At 55.6% G+C, this 16,975-nt stretch overlaps 1 protein-coding gene across 1 annotated transcript in view; it reads right to left on the bottom strand.

Annotated features, from left to right (window-relative positions):
- The window catches only part of TTC7A (tetratricopeptide repeat domain 7A), a 114,395-nt gene that overhangs the window by 44,397 nt on the left and 53,023 nt on the right, over positions 1-16,975 (bottom strand). Inside the window, exons 9-11 of the mRNA XM_028103929.2 lie at positions 15,423-15,560; positions 13,737-13,820; positions 9,401-9,505 (exon numbers count right to left, since the gene is read on the bottom strand). Coding sequence (XP_027959730.1) covers positions 9,401-9,505; positions 13,737-13,820; positions 15,423-15,560 — 327 coding nt within the window. The remainder of the gene's footprint in view (positions 1-9,400; positions 9,506-13,736; positions 13,821-15,422; positions 15,561-16,975) is intronic.

Here is a 16,975-nt window from a genome sequence, read left to right on the forward strand (position 1 = left end):
TAGCTCGCTAGAGTTTACTCTGCCAAGAGCAGGGACCCAGGGCCAGGCCAGTCTGTGACAGCTCCTTTCACCATCTGGCTTCTGTCTGTGCCTGCCCTGTGCAGCAGAGAGAGGGAAGCTGGGGCTGGGGGGCAGGCAGGGCCCTGGGCCTGGGTCCTGGGGACACCGCCAACCCTGCAGAATGGACAGGCTGCCACTCTGGCTCTGTCTGTGAGCTTGCGCCTGGACACGGGGAGCTCAAACTTTTTAGGGGAAAAAGGCCCAAGGTTGTTTTTGTCCTGGGAGCAGGAAGAACTGTTCCAGTTGGAAAGGGACCAACCGATGCACGTCACGTGGGCACACACCATCACACAAGTCATGTGACACGAAGAGGGGCACGCACAAGGCAGCCCTCACAAGCCATCTGGGGCACCCACAGCGGTCAGGCCAGTCAGGGAGGCAGGAGACAGCTGGGGGTGGTCTCAGCCGCGCCCACGCATGGCCCACAGGCCTCTAAGAGCCCAGGAATGCCATCCGTCCCTGACGCCTGTGACACCCACTGGCGTCAGTGTCACCGAGAACAAAGACTGGCACCACCCCACAGCTAGGGGGCTGAAAGGACCATACCCAAAGCCCCACTGCCACCCAGACATCACGGGCCCCTGTGTGGGGCATCTTGCCCATGGCAGAGGCCCATCAAGGAGCTACATTCGACCAGGGAGTGAGATTCAGACCCAAGTTGGCTTCTGGCATTCACGCCAGGGCTGCTCCTGCCCTGCTCTTGTCCTTGCCACCTCATCCTGGCAGGAGAGGGGCAGCTCTGTGCATCTTGTGGCCTGACCACTGGCCACAGCCGGGGCGCCGGTGGCCCCTCCATCCCTGGAATATGGAGCTGAGGCCCTGAGACAGAGGCCATCAGCAGAGGGGAGTTGGGTAAGCCTGCCCTCTGTGCACAGCCAAGGGAAGCTCCGTGCAGGAAAAGGGCTGAAGGAGCAGAGATCCCACTGTGCCCGGAAGGGAAGCAATAGAACCCAAACACAAGGAAGCAGAGCATGTGAACTGACAGCCCAGACAGAGATGGCGGGAGGGGGGCGCTGAATCCCTCTGAGGCCTGTCCACCATCCCTGCCTAAGCTGGCCTGACGCATGCTGACCAGGGCAGTGCTCCAGTCCCCTCATGGCAGTGCTCCGGCTGCTGGCTTAGGCAGCGGGCCACCTCCAGGTTGGGGGGCTGGTCACTGAGAGTAGGGAGTCTAAGGACCTAAGCTCTGACACTGTCAGGACTCAAGGTTTGGGGGAGGCCATAGCTCAGGAAACCCCTCCGCTGCCTGCTGCCCAGCCTCGGCCGGCCAGGCGGGCCCACGGCTGTAGCGGCTAAGTTCCGTGTCCTGCAGCACCTGGCCCAGCGGGCCCCGGGGCAGTGGGGGTGGTTTGGGGGGGCCTGGGGGCCTACAGTCAGAGCCGGGTGGAGAAAAAAGCACTGAAAGATGAGCTCCCAGACACAGGCTCTGGTCCTCACCCAGCACCTGACAGCTGCGGAGCCTGGAGCAGATCACTTAGTTTCTGTGCCCTAAAGGTCCTCTTCTGCAAAATGGAGACTTGGACCCCTCCCCCTACAACTGCTCCTCAGCACAGACCTCCACCGAGGCTTCTGCAGTAGCAGGGTCTGTGATGGGCCTAACTGGGGAGCCCCGATGACAAGGGAGGGGGATGCCCGGGTGAGTTCGCATGTAATCCCCGCAGGCTGACCCCATACGACGGGGTGGCTCTTAATTAAGGCTGCACTGTGTGATGCTGGCATGGGGCTTGTGGAGCTCCAAGAGAAGGGCAATCATGTGGCTGTGGTTGTCCCAGGAAGACTAAGACTCATGGCAGACGGGGGACAGGAGTCACCAAGAAAAGGGTTAAGTGAGCAAACTGCACCTCCCCCACCCAATATCCCATTGCTGATGCAGCTCATCTCATACACTGTCTTTAGGCATCATTACGCCCCATTCAAACAGGAGCGGGCTGGTTTATAAACGACCAAGTACAAGTTATAGAACCTAGAAACCTATTGCATCCATGTATATACAGTCTTCCCATGACCATGTCCTTCTACTGAGCAAATGCCAGCTTTTATCTCTTGTAACTCATGTAGGGAAGGTGCTGGGAACAAAGCTCAACAGTTACCGGCAAACAGGGAAAAGTCACTCTCCAGTTCATACACATCATATTCTGGGTTAGTAGAGCTCACCATACTTTAGCTTTAAAAGTGCAAATAGGGGCGCCTGGGTGGCTCAGTCGGCTAAGTATCCGACTCTCGGTTTCAGCTCAGGTCATGATCTCCGGGTCATGGGATCAAGTTCTGGGTTCGTCATGGGATCGGTTGGGTTCTGTTCTGGGTGTGGGGCCTGCTTGGGATTCTCTGTCTCCCTCTCCCTCTGCCCCTACCCAACCCCCTCTCTCTCCCTCTCTAAAAAGTGAAAATGGGCACCCTGAGTGGCTCAGTCAGTTGAGCATCCGACTCTCGGTTTTGGTTCAGGTCATGATCTCAGGGTTGTAGGATCAAGCCCCACACTGGGCTCCATGCTCAGCAGGGAGTCTGCGTGAAGATCTTCTCCCTCTGCCCCTCCCCCCCACTTGTGCACGGTCTCTCTCAAATAAATACGTCTTCAAAAAAAGAGGTGCAATCATACATCCTTAGCTTGTCCAACTTGTGGTCCCTCTGATCCCCGGGTCAAGAGCCTTCCTCGGCCAGTACTTGCCAGCCTTGTCCATGTAGTTTAAGCACAGTGTCAGCATTTGTCTCAAATCAAACTCACAAAGCTTGAATGTACCGTGCTCGCTTTGGCAGCGCATACACAAAGCGTGAATGTACCATTTTCCTACATAGCCAACACTATTTTGGTCTCTATTACCTACTACAAAGCAGGCTTTTTGTATGTGAAGTCACTGCAGGGATAATGAAGGAAAAAATGATCAATTCTTGTTAAGTATGACAATATACCCTATGATAACATATGGTATTAATATACGTGGGTGCTCTAACTGGCCAGTGAAAGGAAAAAAATGCTATCAGAGCAAAAAAACCAAAAAAACAACAAAAACAAAAAAAACCCCAAAACAAAAACAAACTCAAAATTTACATTTATTTTAAATATACCTTAAAAATAACATATATTTTGTGCGTGTATATATTGTATATACTATATACATACACACACAACACACACACACACACACACACACACACACAAATACATACACACACAATGCACTGTTCCCCTTCATCTAAGACACAGGTGGCAATCCTAAAGCCCTTGAGAATGCGGCTTTGTCATTTTTGTTCTGAAGTACTAAAAGCCTACCCAAGTCCAGAATCAGTTCTACACTTATGAATAAGCTCTCCACGTAGACAGCAGGGCAGCCTGGAGGCTAAGAACACAGACACTGGGGCCAGACTCCCCGAGCGCAAATCCTGGTTTGGCTCCTTACTAACTGTGTCACCTTCGGCAAGTCCCCTCGCTTTGCTGTGCTTCAGTTCCCTCTTCTGTAAAATGGCGCAACAAGTGTCTGCCTCACAGACAGACATCAGTTGCTGGGAGGACTGAATGAGGTAAGACACAGTGAATGCTCAGAGCAGTGCTTGAATAAATGTAAGCCATTCTGATTAGTTATTTAATCTCTACCTGTCATTGGTTGAATCTTCCAGAAAAGGAGACTCTACACAAGGATCAGCCCTGTGCAGTCCCCTGCGTCAGCTGGGCAGACCCTCAGACTCTCTGCCCATGGGTCCAGGACACACATACACCCACTAAGCTACTCTTTGTCACAATACTCACCCCTGCTGTGGGTAACACACTTGGATATTTCTGTCCTATTCTCTGATAGCCTATTTCAATTTTTTCTTAAGAAAGAATTCTAGGGGCGCCTGGGTGGCTCAGTCGGTTAAATGTCTGACTCTTGATTTTGGCTCCGGTCATGATCTCAGGATCCTGAGATCGAGCCTGCAGTCGGGCTCTGGGCTCAGCCAGGCTCTGTGCCCAGCGTGGAGCCTGCTTGAGATCCTCTCTCTCCCTTTGCCCCTCCCCCCTTCTCACGCACGCTCTGTCTAAATAAATAAAAATAAAATCTTTAAAGAAAAAAAAGAAAGAGTTCTATTTCACAACCCACTAACAGGTCTCAACTTCCAATGTGAAAGGACAACTCTAATCCAGTGGCTGACTGAGTTGCCCGGCGCCCGCCTGTCTCCAGCCACCCCCGTCATCTTTCTCTCCCGGACTACCTCACTTGGCCTTTCCAATCTCCAGTCACTTCCGCCGGTGGCCTCGAAAGTCAACAGCTGGTGGCTCTGAGGTTGGGGCTGCTGTTTCTGCAAGATTAGCTCAGGTTACAAAGCTGAGCCCTCCTTGCTTGTCAGAACACCTCCAAGGTGATGGGTTATTTATTTATCTTTTAAAGATTTTATTTATTTGACACAGAGAGAGAGAGCGAGAGAGGGAACACAAGCAGGGGGAGTGCGAGAGGGAGAAGCAGGCTTCCCGTGGAGCAGGGAGCCCGATGCAGGGCTCGATCCCAGGACCCTGGGATCATGACCCCAGCCGAAGGCAGATGCTTAACGACTGAGCCACCCAGGCGCCCCAGTGACGGGTTTTTTAAGTTCTTTTCAACCGTGTTCCTTCCAGCGGTATACTGCTTTTTAATATCTCACCTACGGCAGCCCTGTCACTTCGCCATGAACCCTAGGTAGAGGCCCCCCCCGACCATGCCCCTGCCCTTCTAGAGCAGTTTAGCGCCTCATGGTACAGGTGTTACACAGCTGAAGGTTCTGGGGCACAGGGAGCTTAGGGGACCTATCCTATCCAAGGCCACCTGGCGAGTGAGTGACAGGACTGAGTGTCCAACCCAGGTCTCCTGAGCCTACATCTGGATCTTTCTGAGCTGCCTGAGTCACGGCCGCCCTCTGCGGTTCTTCACTTTCTTCCTCTCTGACCGTTTGGGAAAAGGATGCACGGAAGGCTCTAACGTTTGGACCCTTTGCTTGGGCTTTCCAGAAGTAAGGGCCTTGTTGCCATGACTTCACAAGTTCCGACGGCTCTCCAGGCTTCCTAATTTGGTGCCCACACAGACAGGCCTCTGGCTCGCACACGTTGCTCTTGCTCGGCTGCCTTCCACTTCCCAGGTTGCCTCATCCATCTTGCACTGGGCCGAAGAGGTTGTACCCTGGGCATTTCAGCCCCTTCCTCCCTTCCTGGGAACCGGAGAAAGTTCCTTTCTGAGCTTGCCGAGCTTGTTGAAACGGCACCTCTTGTTCTCCTCAGGCCCTTCCCCGGGGGGCCCGGGACCTGTTGCTAACCGCTGCACTGAAAATGTACTTTTCCCTTCCTGAGAGGAACAGGACGAAATTTCCTTATTTTCACATACAGTGGCGGGATGGTATTCTTTCCTCCCTGCCTCATAAACACTCAACTCCTCTTCCTGGCTCTGGCCACCCCTGGATCTGAAAAAGGAAGGTAAAAACACAAAAGCACCTCCCTTCGAAGAACCCGCTATTTCAAAGGGGCTGTCACAGGGGCGGCTGCCGTTCATCAGGTACCTACAGTGTGCTAGGCAGCGATGCTCCTCGGCTCTGGTGTTCAGATCCACCTGTACAGGGTGGGTGTGACTGCTTCCGGGGGACAGAGGAGGCACAGAGAGGGCAAATTACTCCCCTAAAGTCACACAGCTACTAGCTGGGTGGGCAGGGATTTGAACGCTATGCTCTCTGCCTCCAAAGCCTGCACTGTTTCCACCACTTCATCCTGCCCCCTCAGGGAAGAGGCCGAGAGACAGCACCACAGACCTTTCCGAAGAGGAGCATGGCCTGCTTTCCCACTTCCTAACTCCTCTCTGGTGTGGGACACGCAGCGCACATGCACACTCCTATCCTCCTAGGGAAGCCTCAACTTTTTAAATTACATACATTTTAAGTAATTGTGTTTGGAGAGATACTAAAAAAAATATTTACAACTCTTTTCTTCCTGCCCCAAATAACTGGTTGGGGACCTTGGCAAGACAACGGCTGTGCCAAGGCAGGAGGCTGCCACGCACTGCTGTCCCTGGGTCAGAGCCTGGGATGCCCCCCCCCACCCAGGGGAGCCTCAGGCAAAGCCTCGGGGCCAGTGCCCCCCCACCTGCCCCCACTGCCTGCCCCAGGTGCAATCACCTTGCAGCAAACCCCACGTCAGCCAGCCTGTGACTGTGTAGGTCCCTCTGCCTGGTGCACCACGACCTAAGGGCCACCTTGCTTTCAGACCCAGGCTCAGCCTAGGGTGGCCCACGCTGGCTCTGGGCATGGGGACAGGATGTGGGGACAGCAGGTGCTCCACCTCTGGGCACATGACCACCCCGGCTGGTTTCACCCAGCACAGCTCGTTTTTCAGATGTCCTAGTTTCAGCCTCCCTTCCTGCAACCTGGGCCAAGTTGTCCACCCCTAGATTTCTGTCCCCTGTTCATGGAGCTTGGCTGGCTAATGGCTAGGCCTGCTGGGGCCGCTGGGAGCCAGGAGAACTGTGATGGCAAAAGACAGAGGTGGCCTCAGACGCCTCTCAGGAACCGTGCTCTGTCCCAAGCACCAGCACCCCTCTGATCGTTGAGGTCAGACCCATTCTTCCTGCTTGTGGCCCCAGAATAGAGTACTGGGCCACCCTTCTCCTGGCCTCCTTGGAGAACAGGCTGCCCTTAGCTACACGCGGTCTGCTCTCTGCCCAGCGCCAACTCGGGAACCTGAGAACCACTGAACCAGAGGCAGACTTCCCGCACCCGTCCCTCCCAGCCAGCCGGGGCGAGAGTCATTCTTGAAGATATGAGTGGACATCTAACCACATGCAGGGTTCTTTGCTGGGGAGAGAGGCTCAGGGTTGCAGACATGGTAAGTAACGAAGCTCCCCAACTAGTTGGGAAGAGAAGTACCATTTAAGGCAGAATTGTTGCCGAGTGGTTATGCTCATTGGCGAGCAGGATCTATCCAATAAGCACCGGATGGGAACTCTGGGCTGGGGTTTCAACAAGGAAGACAGTTTTCTGCCCTCAAGAGACACTGGGGATTATAATGGAATCTAGGTGTCCAAGGCAGGTATAAACGGGGCTTTAGGGAGGTCCAGGGGTTCCAGGTTAGGGACGGCTGCCAGGAGCCACCCCTTGTCCCTCCAGCGGGACCTGGCTTGAGCCTGGACCCAATTTAAACCCTGGCTCAAACCAGCTCCCAAAGCCATGCATGCTTCTCAGCTGAGGTTAAACAGCTCGCCCTCCTCCCCGATTCTGTGACAAGTCTGCATGTTTAAGCCTCCTTTTGGGCTTTTCTATTTATGTTGTCATTGATGACTTTGCTCCTAACTCATCTGATTTCAATTTGGACTGATTGGATCCTAATTTTATTACCATGTAATCTGAATGCATGTAATGACTGTAATTATGCCGCTGAGGGAAACAGCTCCTCCACGGCGGGAAGGCCTAAATTTAGGCTTCCTGGCAAGGGCGGCTGCTGGCGGGGTGGACACCCATAGCCACCTCAGAGCTGGTGGCCTTGGGGAGGACAGGGGCCCTCCCCTGCCGCAGCTCGGTGAGGCGGCTATCTGGGGCTTTGTGAGGCCCCTCTGAGGAGCCCTGGAAACACGAAGGAGTGTGAGCGAGGGGTCGGCGAGCCCACCCTCTCTGCGTGCCCTGGATCCCACCCCAGTCCTCTGCTGCAGTGCACAGTCTGGGTGTCTCTGCTGGCACCCGCATTCCACCCACGTCACCACAGCTCCCCACCTGTAAGATGCAGGATGCCAACAGGCCCCCTGCAGAGACGCGGGGAGCAAGGGGTTTCCCCACCAATCACGGGGTGGGGAAAGCAAGCCGTGATGGAAGAACCTACCACTGGCCTGAACCCTCCACGGTCCAAGGCTGCCTCCTCCGTGCATCTCCCGATCCGTCCAGCCTTCTACATACTTTATATCATTTACGCCACATCTGAGGAACAGACTGTTACTGTCTCCGTTTTACGAATGACAGAAACCGAAGCACAGCAAGCTTGTGTACCAAGACCACCCCGGGATGGGCAGGGAAACTCTAACCCACCTCACGTTGCAGCCGCTTCCTAATGCCTGGAGCCTTAAGAGGTGGTTCTGCCAGATTCCCCACCCCGCCCCCCAAATAAAGCCACACTCGAGAGTCTGGGGTTCAACGCCATGCTTCCCCTTCCCCACCATTCACAGTGGCGCCACGGTGGCCAGGGGGCGCCTCAGCTACAGGAACCTGAGAACCAGGAGACAGAGGGGAGGGTGCTCTTTCCGCCCTGCTCCTCACTCTGCAGCAAAGAGAGGACAAGGCCCACTGGGGCAGCGAAGCGGGGACCCAGAGAGGGTCGGGGCCTCGTGTCCAGTCCCTGGGAGACCTGGCAGGAAGGCTTAGAACATGGAGACTCCCTTCCCAAGGCTGGATGCCCAAGGAGGGGGGAGTGGCGGCAGGAGGTGGACAGGCTGCTGATTCGGAAGCGCCTGCTGTACGCCCCTGGGGCCTGGAACAAGGTGGGCACCCAACCATGGTGAGGGTGGGCTTGGGGGGGTGGGAGAACAGGCAGGGGAGGCCTGTGTGTGGGAGCAGCGCCCTGTGGGGAGACGCTGGGCCTGGAGGGCAGCTGAAGGCACTGGAGCTATTTTGCCTGAAGAGAGGAAAGGTGGGTGGGGCAGGAGAGGATGCATTGGACCTCGGGAGGCTGATGTGGGCTCAAGGAAGCGGGGACCCTTGGAAAGAAAGCTCCCAGTAGGAGGAGACACCTTTGCAGAGGCTCCGCCCCAGGACGCCACAGGCTCAGAGCAGCCACCAAGGGAGCCTGGGGAGGGGAGGGCCCCAGGCCCAGTGCCTTTCACGGCTCCATCCTGCTGGCCTCCTCGAGGACCTCGGAGCCCAGCTGCAGGAAAGCCCGGCCTGTGGGGAGAGGGTGTACCTGACCGTTCAGCCACCTCAGCAGAGCCCTCGGCAGGAGGCTGAGCACAGGGCAGGGACCCGGGGGGCTGGAGCCGAAAGGAACAAGGGGGCCCACAGGTCCTGCCCACACAGCACTGCCCCCTGTAGTAGTGTGGAGCCTCCATCCAAATGATGGCTGGCCCAGGTGCTCTAAGTCCGGCCCACGACCGCACTGCTGGGCAGCTGGGGGGCCCCCTCTACTTTTGACTCTACATCTCAAGACTGAACCATAAACCCGATACCAGCCTGAGTTGGGGGACTTACTGTTGCAGATCCGTCTGCTGGGTTTCCTCAGAAGACTCCTCCTTCCAGGCCTGTCTACCTCACAGCTCCTCATGCATCCCCCCACCCCCAAACACACAGCAAGATGTGCACGCCCCGATCTCATGCCTACTGCCACCCTTCTGCAGGAGTCGCTGGGACCTGGGCTCTGCCCCCACAGTTCACTCACCCAGTGCAGGGACCCGATGCAGACCTTGGCGGCCATCAGGGGCACGGTGGGGTCCGAGGGCCGAAGCTTCATGCACTCCCGCAGCAGTGACACGGCGTAGGCTGACTGCAGAAGAAAGGGCAGGTGACACCATCACTGGCAGCCCTGGGTCTCGACAGACAAGGTGCCTTGTGCCTACAGTGGGGGGCATTCCCAAATAGCCAGTCCTTGCTCTTTCCTCCCAAGAGGCAGGAAGAGGGCCCAGCGGGAGAAGCCCAGGTCATGTTGGCAGACAAATCCCTCCCAGGCCTCAGATTCCGCATCTGGAGAATGGAGGCTATGAGTCTTGCCCAGGTGATGTGCCAATAGCTCATGTAACAACAGGTGGAAGCACTTCTAAAGGAATTCAAATGTGAACCACAGACATGATAGAGGCAAAAATGGGCTCTTTCAAACTTCTGAGTTCAACAGCCTTGGTTTCTAGGTGACAAGATGAGGCCGAAGCTCCACAGGACTTGGAGGCAGGGCCGTGGTAGGGAGTTGAGGGGGGTTGGGCATAATGGCTGGCAGAGGAGAAGGAGAGAAGCTAAGCTGGCAGAGGCAGAGAGAACCTCCAGACAGGAATCTGGGGCCCCTCAAGGCTCCAGCGACTCAGCCACAGAGACGGGGCCGGAATGGACCTCCTGAGGATGGCCACGTGTGGAGGGAAGGCCAGTACAGGAGACCATCCACAGGCAGGCAGCAATACTACCAGTCACAATAATGAGAAAAAGAACACCAGCTAACACTTATTTAGATCTTACTATGCGCCATGCATTGTTATAAACCAGAGCTCAGCAAAACACAGCCCACGGGCCAAATGTGGCCCTCTGCCTGCTCCTGTGAATAAAGTTTGACTGGAACCCAGCCATGCCCATTCACGTATGTATTGCCTACAGCTGTTTTTCTGACAGAGTGGGGAGTTCCCACAGAGACTGTTTGGCCTGCAAAGTCAAAAATGCCTACTATCTGACCCTGTACAGAAAGTCTGCTGTCCCCTGTTCTAAGTGCTTCATAGATTTAGTTTTCACAACTCTCCTATGAGGTAGGTGAGCCATGTCCCTATTTACAGATGAGGAAACTGAAAGGCAGAGAAGTTAAGTAGCTTGTTCAAAGCCACAGTGCCCATACATGGCTGAGCTGGGGTTTGAACAGTCTGGCCCTATGCTCATAACCACAGCTCTACCTGGCCTCAGTGACTTGGGGCTTCCGGAACAATCTCCTGCTGCACCAGTAGTGACTACCTAGGCAGATACAGCAGCCTCGGTCTCCCTGCTATACACACACACACACACACACACACACACACGACACACACTTAGGGCTTCTGACTGTATATAACACTTTCCCAAGAACTCAACAGTGACACGCCCTGCCCCCCAAGTGTGCACACTCCATACTTGTGTGACCCCAAGCTAGGGTCAATGGTAGGCAGGGGCATGTGTGTGACCACAGTTCCCATGTACTAAGCCCTACTGTGAGCCAGGCTTCCTCATCATTAATTAGCTTTCACCCTCCCCAGCAACTCCAGATGTACCACTGAGGCAATGGGGGCTCTGGAAGGCTTAACCTGTTCAATCTCAGTGTGAGAGACTGGAAGAGAGAGAGCCGGAACCCCAGTGATCTGCGTCTACTCTGGACCCCCAGCCTTTCTCTAGCTACCCCTCCCTTCCCCACCAGCTAAGGAAAAACTCTTCTCAGCCCAGACATGACAGACTGAGGCTCTGGGCTGAGGCATATTAGGCCAGTTCCAGGGGTTTCAGCCAAGGGCTAGCTCTGTGCCCAGTGCTGGGCTGGGGTTGTGGGGTCACATGGCTCTTGCCTATCAGGTGCCTGCAGAAAGGCCTGTGGAGAAGACAAAAACTGTCGTTCCCCACTGCTCTCTCAGAAAGCGAGGGTGTGAGACCCAGCACAGGCGGGTGTCAGCAGATGACCTCTTCCAGCAGGCTGGGGGACTGGGCTGGACTGTGGGAAAGGGGGCCTCGTGAGGGGCCCAAAGGAGTTGCCAGGCGATCCTGTGAATACCACTCCCAGCCCGCCAGCCATGGCGCCTCTCCATACACCACAGCAAGCCCCAGGCTCCCCTTGGCCTCCTTCCCTGGTTGCTGACCTCTGCAGGGTTGAAGGTTCTCCAACTGTGACATGAAGGTTCTACAACCCTGATCGTCCATGTTCACCCCACACAGACCATAAAGCATTGCTATTTCAGGAGCCATCAGAGGACTCCACAGTAAGGGCAGGCAGCTTGGTTGGTTTTTTGTTTTTTTGGGTTTTTTTTTTTTTTTTTTTGTCATGCTGGTTACCTAGCAACGCAGCAATGTGACTGCTGAGGAGACCAAGAGAAGGAGCGACCTAAATCATGTCATGGACCTCATCTTTTCTTCCTGCAGGCTGAGGTGTCAGATGTACATACATCCGCCCGGCCACACCTTCGGCACAAGTGTGGGGACAGAACCTTGATTCCTACCTTGGGCTTTGGCAAAGGCCAGCTCTGGCCACTCTGCTGGGGGGCGCTTCCTGGGCCAACCAGGCAGACTGAGCTGGTGTGCAGGGTTCCTGAGGGGGTGGACAGTGTGCTTCCAGAACAATCTCCTGCTGCACCAAATGCAGGCATGGGTATAACCCAATGTCTCCAGCCTGTGCAGCCTCATGTGTGAGGAACTCACTGATCGCCCCAACGCCCTACCTGTAAGCCCAGCCTCGAGCCCACCTTGCTGGTCTGTGAAGGAGCCAGGCTGGGACACCAACTCCCTGGACCCTGGGATGTGCTGGACTGCATGTAGACCTCTCTGAGCCTGGCTCTTCTCAGCAGGGAGGCTGAAGATCCCATACCTCCCAGGCTAACACCTTCTCCCTCAACTGGGGAGTTTACTGGCGCACCACCAGAGATTAAAGCTAGCTTCTGAGTATCCTACATTCTTCTGAGGAGGGCTCCCCAGCTTTTCTTGGGATCTCAAAGGGGTCTATGACTCACAGAAAGATTAGGACCACTGCCCTGGCCCTGGGCCTCTCCTCCTGGCCCATGCTCACTATTGCAAGATCAGAGGTTCTTTGTTTCCCAGAGGCAGCAAGAAGCTGTCATATGCCACTGTGAGCTGTCTGTCCAGGCTCCATGTGAGCTCCAGCCCCACCTCCTCCCCTTCCTCAGGCCTCACTCTATCTGCAGCCTGAACTCTCCCCCGGCCTTGGCAAGACCCTGCTGAGCACAGAGCCAGAGTAGACCATGTCTGTGCATTTAGGATGCTCTGGTGGGTGGTCAGCGTGATGGGGGTGGGGAAGAGCTTTGGGAAGGCCCAGTGGGGGTTGGGGGGTGGGAGGCTCCCCACTTGATTCTCACTATACTCCCCTGGCTCCTTCCCACCAATCAGGCTGCAGCACCGGCTAGTCTTCCTCTTCCCTGCCTAACCTTTGCGGGGGTGGTGCAGGCAAGCCGAGGAGGGCCCTCCTCTGAGCGGAGCTGCAGGGCTAGAAATGGCTGGTGGCACAGATGGGTGGGGGGGGGGCAGGAATTCCCTCAGCCCCACAAAAGGGCCCTGGGTGTTTACAGCTCCTGGAACGATTTGCAAGCTCCTGCCACCTTCTTTCCTGCATTCATAGCATCCTTGGCTCTAACACCCTCAGCACCCAGCTCCGGAAAGGTTTTCCTTTCATGTTACTGCCGAAAATAGAGGCTTATGTAAGTGTAATTCTCATCAGGGAAGAAACCAGGGGGTGCTGGAACAGGGCTTGGTGGGTAGAGAGCAAAGGCGGCCCCGGTGACCGGGGATAAGGCCAGTCCCCTTATGCTGGGTAGACAGAGCCTCTGTCCCAGCCACGACCGCTGGCACAGTTCTCCCCCCAGACTCCCTTGTGGGTGCTGCTGCTCTGCTCCACCCTTCAACCCTTCCCCCTAGGCAGGTCCTTCCATGGGAAGGCCCTTTCCTGACACCACACCTGATGGGCAGGAAGAGAGCTACAGCCCAAATGAATGCGCCCCTCGCTCAGAACCCGTGTCCCATGCCTGTGGCATGCAGTTGTACTCTTCAAGTCACACGTGGAAGTGCTCTGTTGCCCCATGTGTGCACGTGTCCTAGGAGAAAAGCACCCACAGACCCACAGTTGCACACCTGTAACTCCCAGGTGAACACCAGATTCACACAGGGGTCTGTGTGTGACCCCCTGCGGGCCCTCACTCTCCCAGAGATGAAAATCCGATGCTGGAGAACATTTCTGACTCACCCCCGTGCCCTCTGCCAGGCCCTGGAAGGGACTGGAGGAGAGCAGAGGCCCCAAAGGCAGGTGTGCAACCTCCCCCACCCAACACACGCCCTGGTCTTACCTTCCCACAAGCCACCATGGAGAGGGCCACTTGGTACCAAAGGTGAAATTCTTCAAACGCAAACTTCATGGCTCGTTCCAGGCACTGAGGGGAGGGGGTCAGTGAGCACGTCGCCCTCAGGGATCCTCCCACCCCCAGCCAATCCGATACCCCCCAGGGCAATCACTGCCCAAATCACTTCTTACAGGAGGCTGCAGGAGGCCCATACTTGGTTCCTATCAGAAAACTCCAGGCATAACCTGCCCCTGCTAACGGGGCAGGTTATGCCGTGTGACCTTCTGCAAGTCTCCTACCCTCTCTGGCCCTTGGTTCCTACCTCCCTAACATGTGACTGCCTCACAGGGCGATGGGGAAAAGGGAATGAAATTGGGTCTGGGTTTTTAACATATAAACATCCCATAAAAATGGTAACTGGTATTTATTATTGTCGTGCATGGTACCACTCTCAGGTTTTTACACGTATTAACTTATTCACTTGCCCCAACAACCCTGGGAGGTGGGTTCTCCCATTATCCCCATTTCACAGATGAGGAGGCTGAGGTTTGAATGACTTCCCAGAGTCACAGGGCCAGTAAGTGGCAGAGCGGGCTGACTACAAAGCTGCCCAAGTGGAAAGGCTTTTCTCGGTTCTGCTGTTCTCTATGACGACCGAGAAAACTGACCGCCCCACCGGCCTGTCCGATCCTGGGCAGCCCCAAATCAGGGGTGGCCTGGTGAGATCCGGCAGACGCTACCAAGTGCTTCCACATGGTGGAGGCAGAAGCCAGCATGTGAGGCCACGACTTGCCATGGTCAGGCGGGGCAGGGGACAGACGTGAGGTTCCGGGAACAGACAGCATGGACTTTAAGAGCTCAATGGCTGGGTTCACGTGCTGGCTCAGGTGCACCCCCTCCACCATCTAGGGCAAGAAACAACCTCTCTGGGCCTTGCCTTCCTCACTGGTAAACTCGAGAGAGCACCACTTCAAGAAGGTATCACCTAAAAGCACCTTGCATGGTGCCGGGTGCAAGCAGGGGCTCAGCAGATGTCACCAGCTCTCTTCTCAGGGGCCCTCCTAACGGGAGGCCACGTTTCCCACGGGAAAGAGAAGCTACTGCCAAAAGGCCCACTCCTGTACAAGGAGATGGGGCCCCAGAGCCACCTTTGATCCCAGCGCAGATGTGAAAACTCAAAAATGCGTGCATGCCATTCGCCTTGTGGGGAATGGAGAGAGGCGCAGTTTGGTGCCCTGGTGCCCCTGCCTTCACCACAGAGAAGCACCACCCCGGGAGTGCTGCCCCACCAGGGTTTGCTCAATAGAATGGGCTTGCTCTATCCAGCTTGGGCGGGAGGGGGTCCAGGGCCCTGACACACACCAAGTTCAGAGCTCTACCAGCAGAGACAGTCACATCCAGTATCATCCACGTGGGAAACTGGGGATGGATAATTTCCCCCTTGTGCTTCTCTATACAATGTCTTGTGTTCTTTCAAAAGAAAAACACATGAAAACACTAGTAAAACAACCAAAACCAAAACCAAACCCACCCATCCTGCCAGGGAAGGGCAGCTCTCCCAGCCCTGGAGAAGGAACGGTCCTAGGCCTCATCTCCCAAGGACTGAGCTGTACCCCTTGGCGGAGGCAGGGAAGGGACAGTGGAGGAGGTCAAATGGTGGTTCCACCTGACTTCTGGGGGGGGTCGCTGTACCTCGGAGAGCATGACGTACTGGCCCCTCCTGCCCAGCGTGATGCTCAGGAGGTCATAGATGGCTGCAGCATTCCGCAGGCTCACCGCCCGGTCCTCCTCCTGCTCGGGTGCCCGGCTCAGCACCACATCCCGAGTAGCCTGCGGGGCGACGTGGTTGGGGAAGGAGCGAGGATGGAAAATAGGCAGCTGCCTGCCCCCAAGGCCCGGTAACCATCGTCCTTACACTGCTAACCCAGCCTGCGCTCCCAGAACCTGCCAGGGCCTTTCCGCTGTCCCCACGAAGGCACCCACAAAAGGGAGAAAACCTCTACCCACAGTCTAGGTTGGGGTGAGGGACCAGTTCCGAGGGCTCCTGGTAGTCAATGTTTTAGTCTGCAAAATCTCAAATCTATAGAAAAGTTGCCAGGGTGAGGGTACTGACCACACGTGCTTTGTTGCTCTCCAATATATGATTATAAGGATAGAGTCATGAAGGTAAGATGACCCTTGACCGCTATGTACAACCACAAGAGGAATACCAGTATTTCAGGAAACGTAAAACGGACACCTCTACTATGAGCTCACAGTCAGATCTCCCCCCTGCCCACCGATGGCCTTACTAGAAATCTTTTCGTCCCAGAACCCAACCCAGGACCTGGCCCACATTCCGGGGCCGCGTCTCTTCAGTCTCCTCTCATCCAGAGGGCCCTGCAGCCCTCGTCTTTCAGACACTGGCATTTTTTGAAGATAGAGGCGACAGGTTCTGTGAAACAGCTCCTTGTGAGCTTGTAACTGTCCACTCACAGAGCTTCAGGTAATATCCGGAAGTGTCTAGGTGACGTGGGTGGCTCTGCTGCTGGGACTCGCAGGAGGGGAGCTTGGGCTGTGGCCCCTTGCTATCCCTCTGATAAGGACCTCCTGGCCCCATACGTCCTTCCCGTCACCCCCGTGTTCAAACCAGACCTGATCCCTGACTCCTTCTCACCACAGAACTCTCCTCTCAGAGTTCCCTAAGAAACCTCTCCCATAACACATGGCCTCTGTGCTCGGTGTCCAGCGCTCAGGAGTTCAGTGTTCAGAGCTGCCAGGTAGCTGCTGGGCAGGGGGAGTGGGGGGCCTGGGGGAGCAGGTAATGGGAAAATGTGCTCTAGGAGTAGGAGATTCTGTACAATCCGAAGCGGGGAGCTCTGTATCACCAAGCCTGAAATCTCCCCACTGGGGATTCGGGACCCTCTTATTCTGTGGCCTATGGTCCCACTCCCTCTTGTAAACCCATACTCTGGAGATAACACTCAGGCCTGGGAGTAATTCAACACGAATCGTAGGGTCCCTGAGCTGAGCAGCCACGGGGCAGTGACCAGGCTAGGAATGCTCTATGAACGAACACACACACACACACACACACACACACACACACACACACACTCAGGCCTGGGAGTAATTCAACACGAATCGTAGGGTCCCTGAGCTGAGCAGCCACAGGGCAGTGACCAGGCTAGGAATGCTCTATGAACGAACACACACACACACACACACACACACACACACACACACTCAGGCCTGGGAGTAATTCA

This window comes from Eumetopias jubatus, unplaced genomic scaffold, assembly GCF_037043125.1.
Source record: "Eumetopias jubatus isolate StellerSeaLion01/CBP00866 unplaced genomic scaffold, mEumJub1_p1.0 scaffold_9, whole genome shotgun sequence".
Taxonomy (NCBI): Eukaryota; Metazoa; Chordata; class Mammalia; order Carnivora; family Otariidae; genus Eumetopias; species Eumetopias jubatus.